This window comes from Mya arenaria, chromosome 1 (assembly GCF_026914265.1).
Source record: "Mya arenaria isolate MELC-2E11 chromosome 1, ASM2691426v1".
NCBI lineage: Eukaryota > Metazoa > Mollusca > Bivalvia > Myida > Myidae > Mya > Mya arenaria.
In genome coordinates, this window is record NC_069122.1 from 49,929,922 (window position 1) to 49,952,132 (window position 22,211).

General features: G+C 33.2%; 1 protein-coding gene across 1 annotated transcript in view; it reads left to right on the plus strand.

The window, feature by feature from the left end:
* The first annotated feature begins 3,847 nt into the window (after positions 1–3,847).
* Positions 3,848–22,211, plus strand: part of LOC128211928 (uncharacterized) — a 36,864-nt gene continuing 18,500 nt past the window's right edge. The window contains exons 1-2 of the mRNA XM_052917113.1: positions 3,848–3,994; positions 8,422–9,462. Of these exons, the coding sequence (XP_052773073.1) occupies positions 8,651–9,462 (812 nt within the window). The 5' untranslated portion in view covers positions 3,848–3,994; positions 8,422–8,650. The remainder of the gene's footprint in view (positions 3,995–8,421; positions 9,463–22,211) is intronic.

The following is a 22,211-nucleotide window of genomic DNA, read 5'->3' on the forward strand; positions in this document are numbered from 1 at the left end:
TGACGACATGGTTCAACACTATTTTCCAGTATGAATCCGCACCAATCAGTAATGAAATGTCCAAAATTTCAGCATCAGTCACTGGGTGTGTCAACTTAAGTCCCCGGCAATAACTCAATGACGTCACTTCCTTTTGAATGTTTGATAACGGCACTGCAATAGTTGGGACTATCAAAACATCGATTTCGATTTTCTCATGTCCATCTGTAAGTAGATTCACTGTCGCCGTCTCCAGTTGTCGCACGTTCTGTGAGCTGTCGCCGAAGGAAACTAAGTGGATTGTCTCAATTCTCGTCTGTCTTAGTTTGAGTTTGGTTGCCAATTTTTCAGTAATAAATGACCTCTGTGCCCCTTCGTTAAACAAAATGTTGGCATCTGTTGCATATTGTTCGGAACTCATGCTTGCAATGGCAGTTTTGAGAAGAACATTTGGACGGTGTTGTGTCGTTGAGTGCAGTATGGCAGTGTCCGGTTGCCTGTCTGTCTTTGACTGAAACAGCGCTGCTTCGGGGTTTACTTTGCCTATTGTCCTCTGCTATTCGCATATAGCGGTGTGATGCCTTCGCTGACAATTGTGACATCTGAAATTTGACTTGCAGACGGATACTTGATGGTCGTCTGATAAGCAATTGAAACACATTTTTTTACGTTTCACGCATTCAATCTCTCTTCAACATTGGTTAAGCTTTCACAATCAGACGATTTGTGATCTCCCTTGCAAAAAGCACATATCACTCGACTAAGATAATTTGTAACTTGTTTCGATACCTTTCGTTTGTGCGTCTGCTTCCTATTTGATCTACCATTTTCGGTAAGGAAGGAAACGGTTTGCATGTGATGTTCCTGGTACACTGGGATTTCTCCTTCCTGTTACACGTTGATTTCTATTCCAATGGCTCGTCTCATTTCCGGTAGCGTCCACGGTCGGTCGCCATGGTCACTGGCCATATTACGTCTCAGCTCTTTCGGAAGTTTGTCTCTGATGATGGGAACCAACAAGTCGCCATATGATTCTTGAGACTGGCCTAAGGACTCGAGGCCTCTGATTTATGTTTCCATTTTATCGCGGAAAGTCTGTATGCTGTGCGGAGTATTCTCCGGCCGTGGCAGTTCAAGAAAGGACTGTATATACGTGCTGATGATTTATTCGACTGGCCAAAACGTTCTTTCAGTAGATCAACGGCCTTTGTGTAGTTTGCATTTGTTAATGGGAAACCAGCAATACTTGAGGCAGCGCTTCCATGTATCAATGATCGCAGATAGCTGAATTTTTGAACATCAGAAAGGGCGTGGTTCGAATGCACTGATGACTCGTAGCAGTCCCAGAAAGTTTGCCATTCGGTTATGTCACCATTAAAATTAGGCAGCGAAAGGTGAGGCAATTTGTGATAAAGCTGTGACATCACTTCCGATGGCGCTGACGGTTCGTTTATCCGTTTCGCGTCTGCATTGCGATTCTTGTTTTTGTCACTCTTGGATAAGTCTGTGTTCTCGGATGCATGTTGTGTTTGTCTACGGAGTGTCAGGAGTTTTATTTCAAAGTCGATAGAGAATTCCTCACTCTAAACAAGCTCCGTCTCCAAGTCAGCATAGTCTGCATGACTTACGATTTTCATAATTAAGGCTTTGATGGTTTCCGCCTTCTCCGCTAGAATTTCCAGCAACTTGATGCGCTTGAAATTAGATAATTCCTCCTCAAACTTCAAAAGTAGGTTCTCGACAACTTTCCTTTGTCCATCTCGCATTGAAGTTAGCTTTGTTAGTTGCATGTTGGCTTTGTCACGGCACCAAAATGTCTTGTAAGACTGAGTAAGTAAACAACACGTCGTGTTAGGTTCGATCCTTTTACTCAACTAACTATATATACAAAACAACGGAAGTGACGTCGACGTCAAGTCCATACGCCGCGACGACACGTTACGTAAGTTCGCGCAAAATACTATACAAATACAATTCATTACAAAAGTATAAGGACTCTCAAAATTGTAGAGGTTACTGACCAATTTCTTAGCTAACCAATGTAAGAGGGATAATTGACTTTGCTGCATTTTGATGTGACTTGCAAATTTCAGATTTGCTTTTTTATTGAAGCAATATGTAAAAAAAATAGTATGTGTGTGTAATTTACTGGCCTGCTTAGGTGATCAAGTAGAGTGTAATAAGTCTTCAAAATGGTATTATAAACATTGTGTAAAAGCAATCAATAAATCGATCAATAAATCGATCAATCAATCGTGCGTTCTTTGTTCCTTCATTATTCATTTATCAGTCAAACAGAAACACATGCTTCGTTCACTTATTCATCACTCACTCACTCACTCACTCACTCACTCACTCACTCACTCACTCACTCACTCACTCACTCACTCACTCACTCACTCACTCACTCACTCACTCACTCACTCACTCACTCACTCACTCACTCACTCACTCACTCACTCACTCACTCACTCACTCACTCACTCACTCACTCACTCACTCACTCACTCACTCACTCACTCACTCACTCACTCACTCACTCACTCACTCACTCACTCACTCACTCACTCACTCACTCACTCACTCACTCACTCACTCACTCACTCACTCACTCACTCACTCACTCACTCACTCACTCACTCACTCACTCACTCACTCACTCACTCACTCACTCACTCACTCACTCACTCACTCACTCACTCACTCACTCACTCACTCACTCACTCACTCACTCACTCACTCACTCACTTTAATGATAAAAAGGCATCCATCTGCAACGAAACGCTCGTCAATTAAATAAAGTTTAAAAATAATACATTTATAACACTAATACAGAAGAGATCTGGTATATTAGATAACATCAGAAACACTCATAATTTCAATAATAAATTTTTCCTTACATTCTATATGGTCAGCAATTGGTCAGCAAAGCTCCTCTATTTCTATATCGTCATCTAAAATTGCAAGATGGTGATTGAAAGTGAAAGTAGAAATACCGCAACAAAAAACCTTCGACTTTGATAAATACGCGTCTTATTCAACGAGTTCACAACGGTAGGGATGATATTTCAAGCTACTCAAGTTACAACGATTGCATGTCAGTCTGTATTTAAGAGGAAGGTTTTCGTACTTGTTGAACCTCTTCAGTGTGTCTTAATTGGCGTTTTTTTTCATCGTTGACTCTGAACATTTCATCTGATTATGTTATCATGTACTGGCATAAAGGTTACATTTTTCTTGTAGCTTAGTCTTTTACCTTTCCGGCAGTATAAAAAATATAGCTTTCTGTCATTTTTTTTAGGAAATATTTTACATTGTTTAAGGCTGTGGTTTATGGGATTTCTGGACACTGGAACCTTGTATATTTATATATAAATGTATATATACTGATATTTTTCCAACTTATACTCTTAGATGTTCATTGAAATGTCATTTTATAAATTTTTATTATTGTTTGTTAATTTTGAAACAATATCAAAGGACTAAATGGCCATATTTTAGTGATCAAGCTATGTGATGGACACCCATGATTCAATGCATTTTATATCGTTTGCCAATTTGACCGTGAATTAGTGCCAACCGATGATTAAACATCTATTTTAAAATCGGGTTCATGACGTAAGTTTCAACTGCCTCTAGACAACTGCCTCCTATAGTTACTTCGCGCTCAAAAATAAAAGTACATGCTTTGATAATTTATCGTAACAAATGCACAAAATGATTATAGATGCGACTTAGGCCTGCTACTTTTAAAGACATCGTATCTGGTTTAAAATTGTTTATGGGATCCCACGTCCTTGACGGGTAGTTGTCTTCTTCACGCTTTGGTACTTTTTGTCACGTACCTTCGTTCCTCCATGAGATTTGCGAGTGCTGGATTTCACCTGCTGTTCTGAAACATGTGAACTAGGCTATTTCTACAAGAAACTAGACTAATTGTGTGTTGGTTTTTTTTGAGTGTCTTCATAGGAGGAAAAATCTGTTAAAGGTGAATTGTCATCCGGACTTAATTCAGGTAAGCCCTCGTCGGCTCGTGTTCTGATTTATAACCACCTTGACTGCCATCGCCGCCATTTTTTCTCGATTTCACGTGATCATTGAGGATTTTTTCTTTATTCCCCTCGTTGTCCGATTCACATCCCTACAATATATCACCAATTCCTCTGCAGACAAGCATCAAGCCATAAAGCCAAAAATATTTATCCAAACAGTTCATTTAAAATATTAATTACGAAAATAATATCCTCCACAAAAAATGACTGCCGGACAAACCCGATGCAAGTCCGACACTTTATCGTCACGACTATATTGCCTGTTGAGAAAGTAAGGAATTAGTTAAAACAATATCAACAAAAATATACTTATCATAAGTTATAATATAATTTACATAAATATCGGATAAATCCAAAAATCAAATGTACATTTACGGCTCAGTACGTAATTTCTGACTATAGTATAGTATTGATATTGAGTATCATAAGGGTACTCTGAAGTTTGTAAAGACTATGTTTAAACAAACTGATACAAAAAAGTAATTAATATCGCCTTAGGTAAAACTTGATTGGTTAGAGTAACATTAATTTCAAAAACAGGTAGGGTAGGTAGGCATTTTTTATTAGACTTTATCAGAACGTTTTCTTCAGAATGGTGTTAAAGTAATATTCTGTATAAAGCGTTAATTTACACTTAATACAATACGCTTAAAGATGCACTTTGATATCCAATTAAGATATTCCAAATGTAAAGCAATTGTTTTAATAAACCGAAACGGATTAATAAATATAGAAAAACATTGGTTCTCATTAAGAATATCGTGTTTAATTTGAAAGAAAGGTGCACATGGTTTTTCTACCTTATGAGATGATATTTGATCACTGTAAATCTTTTAGGAACTACCAGTCATTTAATATGTGTGCGTTTTCGCTATTAAATACATGGTTACAATCTTGTTATCAATACTTTATATTTTCCTTAATGCATTATTTAGCATGTTATTAAAGGTTTATAAATCAAAATATATGTTTGTTATACATGTGTATATGTATGTATTGATTCGACATACAAGTATCACTTTAAATATATACATTTGATTTTTTTCCAACTGTCTATAAAACGGTTGGGTCGGCGCCTATTTCGTAGGTAGGGTCGGGTCACCCGAACCAATTGTATATGTTTTTGGCCAGCCTTAAATGCTTTTCATCCTTTGGCCAGTTATAAAAGAGGTAATCTAGCATAGTGCAATTGATAAGACGCTTGGCAAGAATGATATTTCAGCATCGTTATTAGTTATTTTTCATAATATGATTAGAAATTAAGTTTTCATTAAAGCCGGATTTTCAACGGCTTTTAAAATGTAAAAACCGGGCGGGAGTGCGGTTGGACGGTTTGGTAAGCGGGCTTGCAGGCGGATGTCGTTAACTTCTGCGTTAAAGTTTTTATACCATGTCATAAATTCAAACAAAATAATTTCATTATTATGAAACTTGGTCAGAATACTTGTCTGCTTTTTGTCTTGAACAATTATTAATATGGGTAACCTCAGGGCAAAAAACTTGGTCACTAGATCAAATCTTAAAAGAAATACATCTCCGTCATATATTCAATAGTTTCTGTTCCTCTAGATCACATAAAGTCAAAACCAGGTCACTAGGTTTGATCTTAGAAAAGATATCCCCGTCATTCAATAGTCAATAAATTCAATAGTTTTTGTCCAATTGGTATGAAACTTGGTCAGAACCCATGTCTGCATTTTGTCTTGAACAGTTATGAATATGGGTTACCTCAGATAAAAAACTAGGTCACTAGGTCAGATCTTAGGAAAACAAAATCCCTGTAATAAATTTAACGTTTTTCATGATCATTGAACACACTTTTTTTCTGCATACTATCATAGACACAAAACATATAATTAAATATAAGCTAGATCACAAGATTAAATCTTCATAAAAGTTTAACTTTACTTTCTGTCATAAATTGAACCCATTTTCTTTAGTATCCATGTGAAACCACTGACTACCGCTCAGGTTTAGACCGTAAATTATATATGTATCAGATATGCCTCACAAAACAGATGTCAAGGAAACCTAAACTGATCATCAAGCTGATTACTTGCATTTAAAGTGTTGATAATCGTCATTTTAGGTTAACCATTTCATAATATCATACATACATACATAAAGCAAATAACTCTAATCAATATCATTCAGCAACTTAATTCACTTTCTTTTCTAAAAACAATTAAAGACAAATCCCAATGCACTTTTTAATTTTTATTTCATAACTTCAACTCTCATTCCTATCTTTATGACTTCTGGTCAAAAATTTTGAATCAAAGACCTACAAATCGGCTCCCATTAAAACAATAAATGATAGTAACACGTAATTTTTAAATTCCCACTAACCATACACCTTATTGAAAACATAATGCGACGTTCCACATTGCCACTTGTAATATAATCTCATTTGATATTTTGTACCCAATATTTCCTATAGAACAAGGAAGTTTAAAATATATATGAATAAAAAGAAATGAAACAAATATGTGGGGCACTTGGTTAAATATTAATAAAAGTGTGAATTAAAAAGTAATTTAAGCCAGACTTAACGCGTTTGATGAATTGTCTATATGGACTTTAATAAAGAAATGTTTATGAAATTGCTATAGATTTTTTGTGAACGTAAGTGGGATTTGAAACGGTAAATTAAAGATTCACTTCAGACCGCAATGTCATAAATTCCGTCAAATTCTGTACAAAGTTTATGAGTCACACTTAGACATAGTGAAATGTACTGAGCGAGCAGAAAAGTGTAATGAATAAGCCCAACATGCATAAAGAGCAAAGTCCTTAATTGTCCAGTATGTCTTTTACACAGACTTTTCCAATGCCAAGGAAACAATGAATCCTAATCAGACTCCCAGTAAGCAATGGTGAGTAATGGATACTGATTTGACTGATTTTGAATTTAGGTTTCTCAGAAATATGAGAACTGACAAAGGAATTCACAAATTGAAAGGGAATTTTGCTATACAAAGATTGCCCTAAAAGGTCATTACTGGCATTGCCGGACAACACTGTATTCTATTTAGAGAATTTTGAACTTTTAATGTCATCGCTGATACATTCACAGAGTAAAGGTGTTCCAATTTCAAACAATCAAAAACATTTTCGCGAAATGTCTAAATGATAACACACTTTAAAATCGTAATCGTACAGAAACAGAAACAGAGAAAATAAATTCAACTATGTCATGCCCAAAACACCTGTTCAATCGTTATTGAGTAGGGAGACAATGTCAATTGTACATGTTACACACAAAAACCGTGGACCGAAAGTTCACATTCAGCAAGAAATATAAAAACAAAAAGTAAAAATTACAAAACAAATTGTCACAAGGAGAAATATTAAGAAACAAACAATGATTACGTTGGAAATAGGCAATTGTTCAGAAACAAAAAAGAAGATCGACAGCTCATACACTTCGGTAGAGTTAAAAGGAGAAATCGAGGAGATTTTTTGATTTCAGTGTAAGATCGTGTATATAATTTCACGAGTGGTCATGCAGAAATTCAGCAGACAAATAAAACATCTTTTCATAATTTTATATGATGTTGCTGGTTAAACTGATCACACGTTTCATATCTCTTTAGCTATATTCAAAATAATGACTATGATTCAGAAGTTTTGAACTAAAGCTGCAATGTTGAAACAGATATACATATAATGAGTAACATATATGGCATTTTATACTGGCTGTGCTATTTGGTCTCGGGAGGTCGTACAGATTTATTCGATAATTTGCCTGATAAAATCCTCAAACAGATATGTATACATGAACATATGGAAACCTCTAGCACTGGTTTATGTTCCAATCGGCCTCGGTTTGGGTCAAGGGGATATTGAATTATTCAGTTACGCCCTACACTTTTAACGGCGTAAACATAAATAAATCCGGAACGGTATAAACATAAATAAAGCCGGAACGGTATATAGTGATACATGTTCTTGGCGGACTACCTCCATAATAGTGTCCTATATATAACTTCCCATGTCTACTTTTATTTTAAACCGAACGGGGTCGGATTGATGGAAACTGTAGCAAAGACAATTCAGAATTCAAGTGTTCTTGTGCTGTGTGGTATATGTGCCCAACAACTCATGACACAAAGGATTATGATTCCAACATACGACTTGGTCTTTTGCTAAATTTGCACTTTTGGCCTTTCAAACGGTCTCGTTAGTGTTTTATATTAGCTTTTATTTTTCTTCGGTCTAAAGTACATCACTATAAAATGCACATAAGTTTGAAATAACAAGTTTGTTGAAAGCTAAACTGAAATATTTAGTACATGGCATCAGGTAGAGGTCTACTTTAAGTTTATTCAAACCATTCAACCTATCTTATTAGATACTATTCTTATAGTTGCATTACATTTTAATACAGGTCCTGGGAGTCCACTCACTACATGCATTGTATCCTTGAAAGCAACTAGAACCACAACACTTACCTTAAGGTGGCACTATTAGAACCAAATGCACTGTAACTGGTACAAAACGAAATATTTTTACACGTACATAATGTTTAGTGTAATTACAGAATACTGATGCTTTGGAATGCTATTAATGTCGAGGTAGTACAGATTTTAAACGGTTTATACAGTCATTAAAACACAATGACAGATCCAAACTATGTTTATCGTTTGCTGGGTCCTAATGAAAAATCCACAGAAGCTCTACATGCACGATGTCCAAATGGAAACTTAACTGTTTATGGACATGTAAGAAAAACCTGTGAGAAGACACAATATATTTCGACATCAGCAGATCTTCTGGCGTGTAAAGTATTTTTGGGGAAAGCAAAAAAACGCAATAAGTCAGTCGGCTCTGAAAAATATATAATTGTTAAAATCGACATTGCGAAGTTGTGCCAGCATAGACCCAATGTAAAAATAACGGATCTTACAGATACGACTATATTAAACAAAGAAATTCCGATAAGTGAAACTAGTCCTAATAGTGGATATACGTTTAATATTAGAAAATGGGTTAAAGAAACAAAAGAAAAATTGATAAGTGGTTGCGAAATACCAGTAGAATGTATGAAAGTTGTTTATTCCGAACCACGTATACTCTATTATCCACTGCTTCCAAATTTCTGTAAAAATGATCTGGTCAAATTTGAAGGTTATGGCCATTTGACTCCTGAGGCGTTAAAGCAGTCCAAAAATATCGACTTGTGTCAAATGGTCGCTGTTAGAATTGGTGAAGTCATTGATGTTGAAAGATACCAAATGATTGACTTAACTGAGCCGGACATCTATAATGATAACATCAATCCATGGAATACTATCGAAGTACACAACCAAGTTGTTCTAAATGGACACATTAAAGGAACATACATCAAGGAGTACCAAGAATGGCATATTAAGACGGAAAATGCCGATACTGAGGACCTGTCTAAACAATTAGGAGCAATGGCACTAAGGTAATTTAGCGAAACATAATACTAAATGAAAATATGTGTTTATTGTATAATAATTAAGGTAACGCAAAATGTTTGCGGGTGCCATATAGTAATCACCCTGTCTGTCCGTCTGTTTGTTCATCCATTCGGCCGTCCGACCACAAGCTTTTTGGTGTGTTTTTTTATTATTAAATATTCCACATTACACAACACAATTAATCACATACACACGTAAGGCCACACCAAATTATTGTTTAGTTCCTCGGATTTTTGCAAAATAAATGGGAGCGAGCGAGCGAAAAAAAAATGCCATCTTGAACTGGACCTCTATTGGACATTGGGAAAATGTCGGAATACATACTATTTATTCATCCGTGTTTAGTACAAATATTGTATAGATAAATCTAATTTATTATATAATTAAAACGTACTTTAATATGACGATCATTCATAATAATAAATAACCCTGCTTTTAGTAAAAAGTTTGAAACGACTTATATAAATCTACCTGAGTCAGTTTAACATCATATGCAACTGTATTTAGACATAACTTAGGATTGATTTTGGATTTGTAAAAAATGATCACTTACACAAGCATCATCAAACATCAGACTCCATATAACATAGACTAAATTTTGTTTTTTTATTATCACAGGAAATGCAATGACATGTGCTTATTAAAACAAAAAGAACAAGGGTATTTTTCAGAGTACTTTTTTGGTTATTTAGATGTTTTTATGCACCAGCAAATTGTATATACCCCCCCCCCCTAAGTCCGGAATAGCGGGGACTTTGACTTCCGGTCTCTCAAAACCCGGGTAAAATACCCGACCTGCAGGGATACACTGCTGGTAAAATCCCTGTTAAAAGGCCCCACAACCCCGAATATCTCTGCTGTCCCCGGTATACTCCTGGAACAAGGGCGAGGGGTGGGCGGGGCAGTGGTTACAATTGACAAGTGCATTACATTCCCGGATTATGCTGCGAATAAAAACAAATTATAAGGTGTTGAGGTATATCCAAACCAGTCTTTATATCGTTATTTGTGAAAAGATATTTGTTAAAAACTGTTGTTTTGTCAGAATTTGATCAAACATGAGCTTGATACATCAATTTGAACCAAACAATGACCCATGTTCCAGTTAAGTTGACCTGTCCGATTTCCATTCAAAACGAGTCACTTATTACGCAATATAATCGCTACCAGTCTCAGATACTCATGCTTTATTGCATAATGATTGCTCTAAATAATGATCCTTTAGTGCATGAGACGATCAACAATGACTTCAAGCATGCTCAAAATATATTTATTGTCAAAAATAAGATTTAATTTCCGAACTTCGAGCCACATTGTTTATACAGGAAGCCGCCATTTTGATCGAATTTATTGAAACCCATGCTAAACCGATCGATATACAGTATAAAAACACTACGCATCGGTAACTTTCCTTTACAAAAACACGAAAACTAGCGTAGAAAAATTATACTTGATTATTTTTAGCCTTTTAATAAATTATTACCTGAAAAAAATCTGCTTGGCGATCAAAATGGAGGTGCGGGCGCACCAAATTTTTTTTTTTTTTTTACATTTTCAAAAAAAGGGCGGTAAATCCGCGGAACGAAATATCAATTTGATGTGGCCTTATGTAAAACATATGGTGCTTAGCATGCAATGCTTATTTAAGAAGTGAGAGTGGTGCCCACATACAGAAAAGAATAGACATTTTTATAACATTGTTTAACTGATAAAAAAAAAAGAAAAAAGAAAAAAAGGAGATATCATTTATGAACTAAAAAAATAAATAAAAAAATATTAACAAGTAAATAAAGCATATATAAACTACGAAAATGTAGGGGAAAATACTGTACTAAAGGATGTTGCTTAAATGTATTTTTTTCTTTCAATACATGCCATTTTTACACGTGGACTGTTAATGTTTCATTCATGAATGCAACTTCATGTTCGATTTTGTATCGCAAACCTATGTAGTTTTTGAAAGCTGTAAAAGTTGGAGTAATATCTCTAAGCTTCATAAAGTATATAAATTACACAATCAAGAAATTAATGAGACGACTTAAATTCGATTTTTGAAAAAATCCAAAACTTATGGTTTTAAGATTTAGACAAATTGGAATATTTATTGACAAGAATAGGTTATTAAGATTGTTTCACAACTTTTGTAAAAGTCTACATTCCCAAAAAAGATGTTTCATTGTCTCTATATATTCTGAACTGTATTGGCATAAGCTGGAGTTGTGCGCTTGCACTGATATTGGTATCTGTTTGTTGGTATAATTCTATCAATGTATTTGTACTGGAGGGGTCTTTTTGTTGTATCAATGAGACTATCAATGGCAATGTAAATATTTTATTCCACATATTTGTTTCGAAATTTGTTCCTAGAGTTTGATTTCATTTATCTTTTTACCATGGTTTGCTTTAAGAGGTCTTTTTTGTATTGTATACAGAATTTTATTCGGTTTTGCTTCGTATTTTCAACCTTTTGAACAAGTGAGATTATGTCATGATTTACAACTGATTCCTCTGTCAACTTATGTTTTACCTTACTCGGTATACTAGCCGTTAGCTGATAATACTTGGGGAAATCAGAATTGCCTATGATATAAAGATGTTTTATCTCGTCATATGTATAGAATTCTTTTGATCTGTAATCAAAGATATGTTGGACAAATTTGATACCTTTTTTATACCATTTGTGATAGTATACACTTTTGTTCATTTACCTTTATGTCGGAGTTATTCCATAATATTGTTTTACTTGAACTATTAGTTTCAATATATTTGCTTATTTCAGACCATGATAAGAGTACTTCAGCTAAAAATTTATATTCATGTGCAATGATGTTTATTGTTTCTTCGTCGAGATTACTTTCGAAAACCAACCTTCCGTTTATTACCGGTTATCCCGTTTTTCAAACGTTTTTTTTTATCTTGAAGCTGAATGTTCAAACATTTGCTATCATACCAAACAAATTACAGACGAAAACAACTGTTTGAACAAAAAAAGAATTTTATATCATCGTTCAAATGTATTTGAACTGTTTGTCGTTGTAATACGTAAAACGAGCTTCCCGGAATATTCACACAACAATTTACAGATAATCTGATATTTTTTACCCCACCCACGCCTCAAAATTTGTCAACAAACTAGCGTGTCTTTCACTCTTTACCTGGAAAACAAACCTGTTTTCAAGCGAAACAGACTGGTCTCTGACAGTAAGATGATTTAATATTCATGTATCATGAAACACAGTCTCAAACTAAGAAAAATGATTAAAATCCAATGATTGTCCGCATTTGTTTTGCTAACACATATGACCTTCCAAATTTTATTAAATGGCGGTGTAGTAATTTGGTTATGTATTCATGCCCCGCTTGAAATAAAAGTGTTTATTAAGTGTTATATTTTGGAACATGTGTGCACTTATAAAACCATTGATTACTGTTTATAAAAGCTTTGCACTAAAAAACGAGCGAATAATAAACTTTAAAAATGCATAGCAGAGAATTGTTTCTCAACATACCGGAAATAGAAAAGTTATAAAAAAATTCGTGGTAGCGGCGTAAATAACACACTTTTAAAAAAGGTGGTAATTTAGAAATAAATTAAAAAAACTAACTCCGAAACATAATTTCACTCGTTATCATAGAAAAACTTAAACATACGTTTTTCTATATTTATGCAAAAAGCTACAGAAACAAGCTCAGTAGCAGAGTTTAAACATAAACCCGGTTTAGTAGCACTGGTTAAACCCCAAAGACATATAACATAAAATCACAAACAACAAACATAGAAGAACAGCACAAAACTCCACACACAGCACAGTGCATACATAATATATATATATATATAAAATAGGTATGTTTATCAAGAATTGTTAGGTACCGCCTTGGAACGGTCAGTAAAATGTAAATTTACTGGGGATTTAAACCAGTTTATGTGCACAAACCTCACTCTTATCCCAACAATCCTTACGATGCAGTCATTGTTTGAAACTATAAACATCCCACACAGTCTGCCTTATAAAATAAAAGGTTTAAAACTGTGTGATCACAACGTTTCATAATAAAAAGCATTATTGTACTAAACTCGTGAAATAAAATACGATTTTACACTGAAATAAACACATATCCTCCATTTATTTCATTGAAATAAAGTTGTATATCTTTAATTAGTTTATTTTTCTGTATTGTATTAGATAGTAGTTCAATACAAATGATAGCTATGGAAGAAAATAGGGGGCAGCCTTGTCTGACGTCTCGCCCAATTTGAAATTCTTCAGAGAGAAAACCATTATTTTTAATAACACTATTAATATCATTATAGAAGGGTTTGACCCAGTTTATTAAGCTTTCACCAAAAATTAAATGTTCTAGACAGTTTTGTATAAATTCGTGGTTTAAAATATGATAAGCTTTTTTGTCAAAATCGGCAAAAAATATCAACCCAGGCTATTTTGTAGTATTGAAATAGTTAATACTTTCATCTATAAGTCGTATGTTTTCGCCAATGAACAAAACCTGTTTGAAAAGGGCTTACAATTTTATTTAAAATTCTTTTCATTCTATTTGAAATGGATTTTGTTGCTATTTTATAGTCTATTTGAAGTAAACTTATTGGTCTCCAGTTTGAGATCATTTCTAAATCCCTGTCTTGTTTTGGAATTAAAGAAATTAGGCCTTGTTTCTTAGTAGGAGATAAGTTACCTTCTGTAAAACATTGATTTATAGCATTGACAATGAATAGTTTTATATCGTTCATAAATATCTTATAAAACTCGGCAGAAACCATCAGACCCTTGGGTTTTTTTTTTTGGTTTTTCATCTTTTTTTAACGCTTCTTTGCATTCGTATTCTGTTGTAAAAAAAACTGTCGCAACTACATTTATCTTCATCATTTAGTTTGGCAATTGGTGTTGAGAAAAACTCACTATCAATATCATCGTTTGTGTATAATTTCTTGTACAATGTCAGTTGAGCATTCAATATTTCTTAAAGTTTACTAATAATTTTATTGTCAACAAGTGTGTAATGTTTTCAATTCTGCATGCCTTTTTTCAAGGTTTGAAAAGTATTTAGAGTTTTTCTCATTATTTTCCACATGTCGAGCTTTTGCTCTCAAAATAATTCCATTTATTCTCTAAGTGAGTATCTCGTCCAGTTCATCTTTAAGTTTTGACATCGCATCTATTATTTGGTTACTTTCACTCTCTGTATTATTTAGTTTTTGTTCTAAATTAGATATATCGATTATTATGTTTTTCTCCTTCTCGTTTGTTTTTTTGCTTTAAATTTTATGAAAAACTTATCGTTGAGTTTCTTATGTCTCCCTTTAAAATCTCCCCAAATGTTGTGGGGTTTGTTTCCTTATTGATCTCAGCAGTTGTTTTTTTATAAGCTCTTGGTTTTCGCTAATTAATAGTATACTATTATTTATTTTAGAATATCTGGACCCCTTTTGTTTTCTGAAAAAAAAGAAAGATTTTATATATACTAAGCATTGATCAGTTTCAAATTCGTGGATAATTTTGCTACTTTTACATATATTTTGCATGTAATTTGAAACTAAAAACAGTCTAGTCGGGTATGGGTGATGGGTTTAGTATTTGAATGCCAAGTATATTGTTTTTTATGTTGGTGTTGTTCACGCCAAACATCAACAAGGTTACATGAAGTGATCATGTTTAATAGAGTTTGTCTCGATCGCTTATGTAATTCAACATTACCATTTTTCTTATCTAAACTACTATCTAAAAAGGTGTTAAAATCTCCTCCAACAATTGTTTCGATCACAATATTCCTTTACGAAATTTTCTAATGTTTCCAAAAAGAGAGGTTCGCCTTGGTTTTGTCCGTAAAGGTTTATGATAAGTAACCCCTTGTTTTCTATGTTTAATTCCAAACCTAATATTCTACCCAATTTAATTTCTTGTACTTTTTTATTTCTGCAGGACAGTTATGATTAATCAATATTGCAACAGCTTCACTATTTGTAAAAATATTTAACCGTCGTATTTTATCTACACACTTTATACATTTGTTGAAAGTTACAATGCCCTCTTCTGACTAGGTATATAACTCTAGTGTAAATAATGTCAGATTTATGTACCTTTGTATAACCTTAAATTCAGCAATTGAATATAAGTTTCACCAGAACTTGAAAATTTGTAGAACTTGGATGTTACCGTAACAAATGACAATGTGAACGTTTGTGCTGTATAAGAACCATTACCAAAATATCTCATTTCATTTATTGTTAAAACATGTTTATTGTGAAATAAGTGAATTGAAATTTAGGTATTGATAAATGATACTTTAAGATTGATTCGTGCACTATTCAACTTTATTCCTCCCTTATTACCGCATTTAACATAGTTCCCGCTAATAAATTTTCTTTTCAATATAATTTGAATAGATTTGAATGGAAGTGGATGAAACTTGAAGCATGAATAGATGGCAATGTGATGTTTGGTACTTAAATCACAACTCTGTGACCTATTGTTACGTAATAGCACCCTTGATATGATAAAATAAGCATAATTAAAAAGACATGAATGCAAATTGAAAACTTGGCTAATAGCAATGTTCACTTGTGCACATTTAAAACAAATGTTGTATTGTTCGCAAATTGTCTCCATTGGCAAACACGTATATTAATGAAAAAAAAAATCCAGAAAGATAATGAAAATCAGAAATTGGATGATGACAAAATGGTTTTGTACCAACATAGAGAATAATAACTCTGTGATCCTAAAGTTACCTCACTAGATGCTGATTATGTTTTGAGTGAACTTTGTTTGGGCATAATGATTAACAAATTCATTGACATTTCTTTTGTTTTAAGCATATGGCAAATGTGAAGTTGTGCACAGTGCAAGAGGTTTTATTCTTTGTACCATCTGTTTAAACACAATGCATATTGATGTAAACGCATCCCCCTTACTTTAGAATGTGCCGATCCCAGCGCAGTTGATCCATTTTGAGTCATCTAGTATTGAACACCTCGAAATAGAAGGTTTAAAAATGCATTGACTGTCCTGTGTGTACCACATTTGACTGGCTACTATGCCATATGCTATATTTGTGAATTTACTATGTCGCAGTGCTCAATACCAGTAGGTTCAAAATGATTAACCTTCCCTAGAATCGGCACATTCTGAACTTCTTCTACCCTATGTTTACCCCGACTTACTTTAACGTTTAACCTCACTGGTCCTTATTATTTTTACTGACTATCCAAGCTTATTTTTAATATTAGCTTATGAACACTAGTATACTTGTATTTGGCACACGTAAACGGGATGTGAAAAACCTAGTTAAAAATTAAGTCAGTTGTTTTGTTAAATCACAAATAATATAATATCGGACAAAATGACGGACATTAAACTAAAAAAATATAGGACCACTTAAAGTCATTTAATGAAATGAGTCGCAGCATGTAGCAAAAATTATAAACTATGTGGAAATATACGCACAGCTTTGAAATAAGTTAGTGGTCTAATTGGATTCACTGCCGTCTTAGCTTTAGTACCAGACATATCAATATTTGTTGCAGTTGCTGGTGCTATTCCTGCAGGGATTACTATTTGTTAAATAAAACTTATATCAAAGAGAAAAAACATCATTGTAAGTTCAGCACAAGAATTTTAAACAACTTTATGCTTACACACACATAATGTCGATGCAAAAGGATATTGATGAAAAGGAGATAATTAAATCAGCTTTTAATTTAATGTTAGAATTCTAAGAAAACCCAGACCAATTATGTTGTGCCACTAGAAATATATATAAAATAATATAAACTAAATTGGTATGGAGGACATAAATAGTGTTTAAAAATATTATATAATCATTAATAAAGATTGGAGAAATAGTAAAACACATTATTTTTTATTATGACTGTAGCCTCTACTCAAGAAACTATTAAAAAAAATGAGCGATGATGAGAAAAAAGAAGAAATAAAAATCATTAGAAAACATGTAAAATTTATCGAAGTAATATGGAAGAGATAATCAGCGTGGCGCCGCCAAAAAGTGAAGTGTTTAAATGCACAGAATTTATAACTTCATTTCTTAGAAAAAAGAGATGACATCAAATTTCAGTTATTGCAATTGAACGAAATAATGAAACCAACAGAAAAGAATATAGAAGTATGTATGTTGCTGCGAAGAAATTAAATACAATGCCAGGATTTATTAAAATGTGTTTTGATGGATGATAAAAAGCGCATTTTTTTCTAAAAATGATGATCGATAAAGATGGAGATTGAGTACTTAAATGCCTAAATATTTTCTTTTTAAGAATATATAAGGATGACACTAAGTGAAAAAATAATAATTTATAAGTTGACACTAACATCAATAAGGTTATCTTAAGATAATACATATGCCGAATATAAAGTAAATATAACAAATAAAGATGATCCAAAAGTATAGTTTGAGGAAACTGCAAAACCTCTTTCTTTCTTTTTTTAAAGTAAAATTCAAGAACATTTTGGTATAAGATTAAATGTAGCACGAAAATTACGTTTATTCAACCAAATGAAGACAAAAAACAAGTTGACCTCTTTCAATCAAAGGCTAAACGACTTATTAATGAGAATGAAACTGTTAAAGGTTGAATGATAAAAAACAATCTTTTAAATAGAATAACTGATTGGATTTCAAAAGGAACTAATTGGGCAATTAAAAGAGTTGATGAACATACCATAACCATTGTAAAATATACACATTTAAGAGGCTCTTCTTACCTACCTTTACCAAATGTGAATAAAACTGGCAATGATTAACTTCTATTAAGAATGAAAAGGGCAATGAATGTTTTCGTTTGTGCCATTTAGCATACATGTTTCCTGTACAGAAAGATCCACAAAGAATAACTAAATAAGAATGTATAGAACAACTTTATTATAAAGGTATACAGTTTCCAATAAAAAATAAGGATATCCCAACAGTAGAAAAAAGAAAATTGGATTTCTTGTTTTTGGAGTTAGTACTAACAAAAAAGTTCCAATTTACCCATTATACATTTCAAAGACTATTAAACCCAAACATGGAATTTAAAACCCTTTGTTAAAAGAAAGGAATAACACATCTCATTATGTATGGATACAGGATTTTAACAAGTTAATGAATTCAATACCAAAACATGGTCACCAAATGTTCTTTTATAAATACTGCATTCAACATTTTACAATAGAAAGAATACTAAATAATCATACAGCCGTTTGTTAAGCCTTAAATGGTGTGGAAATTGTTAAATTTCTCCTACCTCAGAAAAGTAGATCTAATAATTTAACCATGCTAGAAATTCCTATCTTGCCCACGGGCGAAGATAAAATGCCCGTATGGAACTCCTTTTTAATGGTCACCACATTGTAATTACCTCCCTTGTTGAAGACTGTCGTCTGAAGCATCATGGAAACCTTGTTGCAATATTTAGAACGCTAATAAATTATTTCTCGAAATAATGCTTCACTCACCTTAGAACTATTAAAAAAAACGATTTAACTATTAACATAATCTGTCATAAGTCTAATGTTACATGCTTGTACAGAGGTTCTGCACACAGTTTATGCAACACATACTGTGTATTAACTAAAAGATTCCAGTAATGTTTAATAACTTACGTGGATATGATAGCCACTTTCTTATGCAGGACATAGGTAACATAATTAAGGAAAATAAAGAAAAAATAAGAAAACGGAAAATGAAATAGCTAATTTAAAATAGATGAAGTAAGGTGGAGATTTAATAGCAATATTTATGCAAAAGGCTACAGAAACAAGCTCAGTAGCAAAAAGTTAAAACATAAACCCGGTTAAGTGGCACTGGGTAAGCGCCAAAGACATAGAACATAAAATCACAAACAAGAAACATAGAAGAACAGCACAAAACTCCACAAAAAGCACAGTGCATACATACTATCCCGGAACAACCTGTTTTTTCGACCGCCTAAGGATTATTTAGATTTCAATCATAAATAAGTGATAATGAAAGATAAATGTTTGTGTGTACCATTTAAAGCAATCATTCATCTTTGAAAAAACAAAAAAATAAAATATGTTTCAATAGTCTGTTGTTTACATTTTGCATCCAAAATGGCGGCTGTTGTATTTGACCTAAATACAACCTATTTTCGACCATGACCTTTAACTATACTTCACAACAAAAGTATGTGCACATCCATTTTCATATTAATTTGTATAGCTTGTTTTAACTGTGTGAAGTATTTTATTTAAAAAAAAGTAATACAATGTTTACATATTTGTCATACAGTTACTTTATAGTTACTTATAACCGCAAGAGGGGCAAAGGAATGCATCATCCCTTCTAATGGCTTTCATATGGGTACAAAATGATAATTTCACCCATCATGAACCCTAGTATCACTGGACCAACTCTGAATGAGCCTCATATGACCTGCCTTGGCTGCAATATGTATAATTTTATGATAAATGAGAGCCCAAGTATAATTCAATATAGCTACATGTAGATAAATTTCATTAATTTTCGAATAAGCAATATGCCCTATTCTGATGCGCTTTTAATGTTGTGCACTATACCTAGAGAACGATAGGGCATAGGTTTTAGGCTCTGGTAGATTTGTAAAATCTGCCAGACAAAAACAACATGATTTTAAAGAAGTATTTTACACCTGAAATTATTCTAAATGAAGGGTTTAATTTGGCATTAATTAAAAATAGCTAATTTGTGTTGTTTCAAGTTAAACAAGTTTTTTTAACACTAGCATTCCCATTCTTTTTTCAATTGAAGTTTTCTGATAGTTCTACTGTTATGGTTAACAATTGGAGCTGATTTTTACCGGAAGTGACACAAAATAGAAGTGTTTTACCGATCTTCAGGGGGCAGTCGAAAATAGGCTGTGGTCGAAAATAGGTTGTTCTGGCACTAGGTATGTTTATCAAGAACTGTTAGGTACCGCCTTGGAACGGTCAGTAAAATGTAAAAATGTAGTACTGGGGGGTTGAACCAGTTTATGTGCACAAACCTCACTCTTGGCGTGAGACCACAGTTATTTTTACTATATGTTTCATATAGACACTAACCTGGCTTTTGACTTTATACACACCCCAATTGAAAAACAAGGACATGGCATCTCTAGAACAATTCAAGACACAAAATATAATCACAAGAAAACACCATGTTGACCATTGACCCGACTGTCAAAATTGAGTTCAAATACATAACCCTTCCGCCAGGGAGTCAATCGGCTACAAACAACTAATTTTCAGACTTCCACAAGCTATGATTTTTCCAATATTTACGTTGAAAACTATCAATTTCTGCAATAGAGTGTCAAATTCAGTCAAGTTCTCTGCAAAAAGAACATTTTTTGCTTCTTTTTCATTCAATTTTAATAAAATATTGATACTTGAACACAAGCACTCTTTTTTTCTGTATTCACATCCGGATCTTGGTCAACAGGGGGCAGATAACTGTGGTCTTGAGCCTCTTATCCCAATACTAACACATGCAAAAAAAGATAAGAAAACAAGAAATATAAGAAACAAGAATTAATGTAATTCCAAACAACATCGTAAAGTACATGGCATTTAACGTAAGTAATATAGTATTTATTGACAGCTATAAATTTCTTGGTCAATCTCAAGAAGAATTTACCTGCAAAAGCATTTTATTTTAAAAGGCAATAGTTTCAAAATAATGCTGATTTAATGAAAAGAAAAGGCACCTATAAATATAATTTGATGAACGATTTTGGGCGATTTGATGAGACCTCTTTACCACCAGAATATTATTTTTATGATCAGTTAAAAGATAAAGAATGACCACATGACTTCAAACATGCGCAAAAATGTATTGACACCATTTGGCTGTTAAACAATGGGAGATTATCGTGAACTTTACTTAAAAATGGATGTTTATTATTAGCGGATGTATTTCAGAACTTTTGAAAAATATATATCGAGTACTAAAAGTAAGATTTATGTCCTAACTTTAGGTCTTCCGGTCTCGCTAGGGATGCTTGACTAAACATTCAAAATGTAGTACAAGATTGAAATACTGGTATTAATATGCATTTAATGAGTGAAATAGGATTAATGGGTGGTATAAGTTACACACACCGCTAAACGACATTCAAAAACAAAGAACAAATACATGAAAAATTATAATAAAAATGAAGATGATAAGCTAATAAAGTACCTTGAGACAAATAGCGTATATCGATGGTCCATTATTCAACCACTACCGACTGGTAACTTTAGATGGCTGGATCCAAAATACTTTGATCATAACAAAGATAATTACATTATTGAATGTGATCTTGAATACCCGGAGAAGTTACACGACTTACATTCTGATTATCCATGAGCATCCACGAGAATCCGAAAAATTAGGGATAAAAGATGAATGGTTATCCCCCTACAGTCAAGAATTTAGAAGGAAAGTTAACAAGCGATTAAACAAACAAAAATAAGCGCAACTCTCTTTAACAAAGAAAAGTATGTAATCCATAAAAGAAATCTTAATTTGTATCTCAGCCTTGGAATGAAAGGACATAGGGTATAACAATTTGGCGAAAGAGAGTTGTCAAAACAAAGTATTGACTTTTATGCGCATAAAAGAACTAATGCTAAAATAAGTACAAAAATAAAAAAATAAAAATTAGTGAATAAATTAGTATTTAGAAAACCTTCGTAAAAGAGTATCCCTTAAACTTACACATGATGAAAAGGTACTTGGGAAACGTACAGCAAGGGAAACA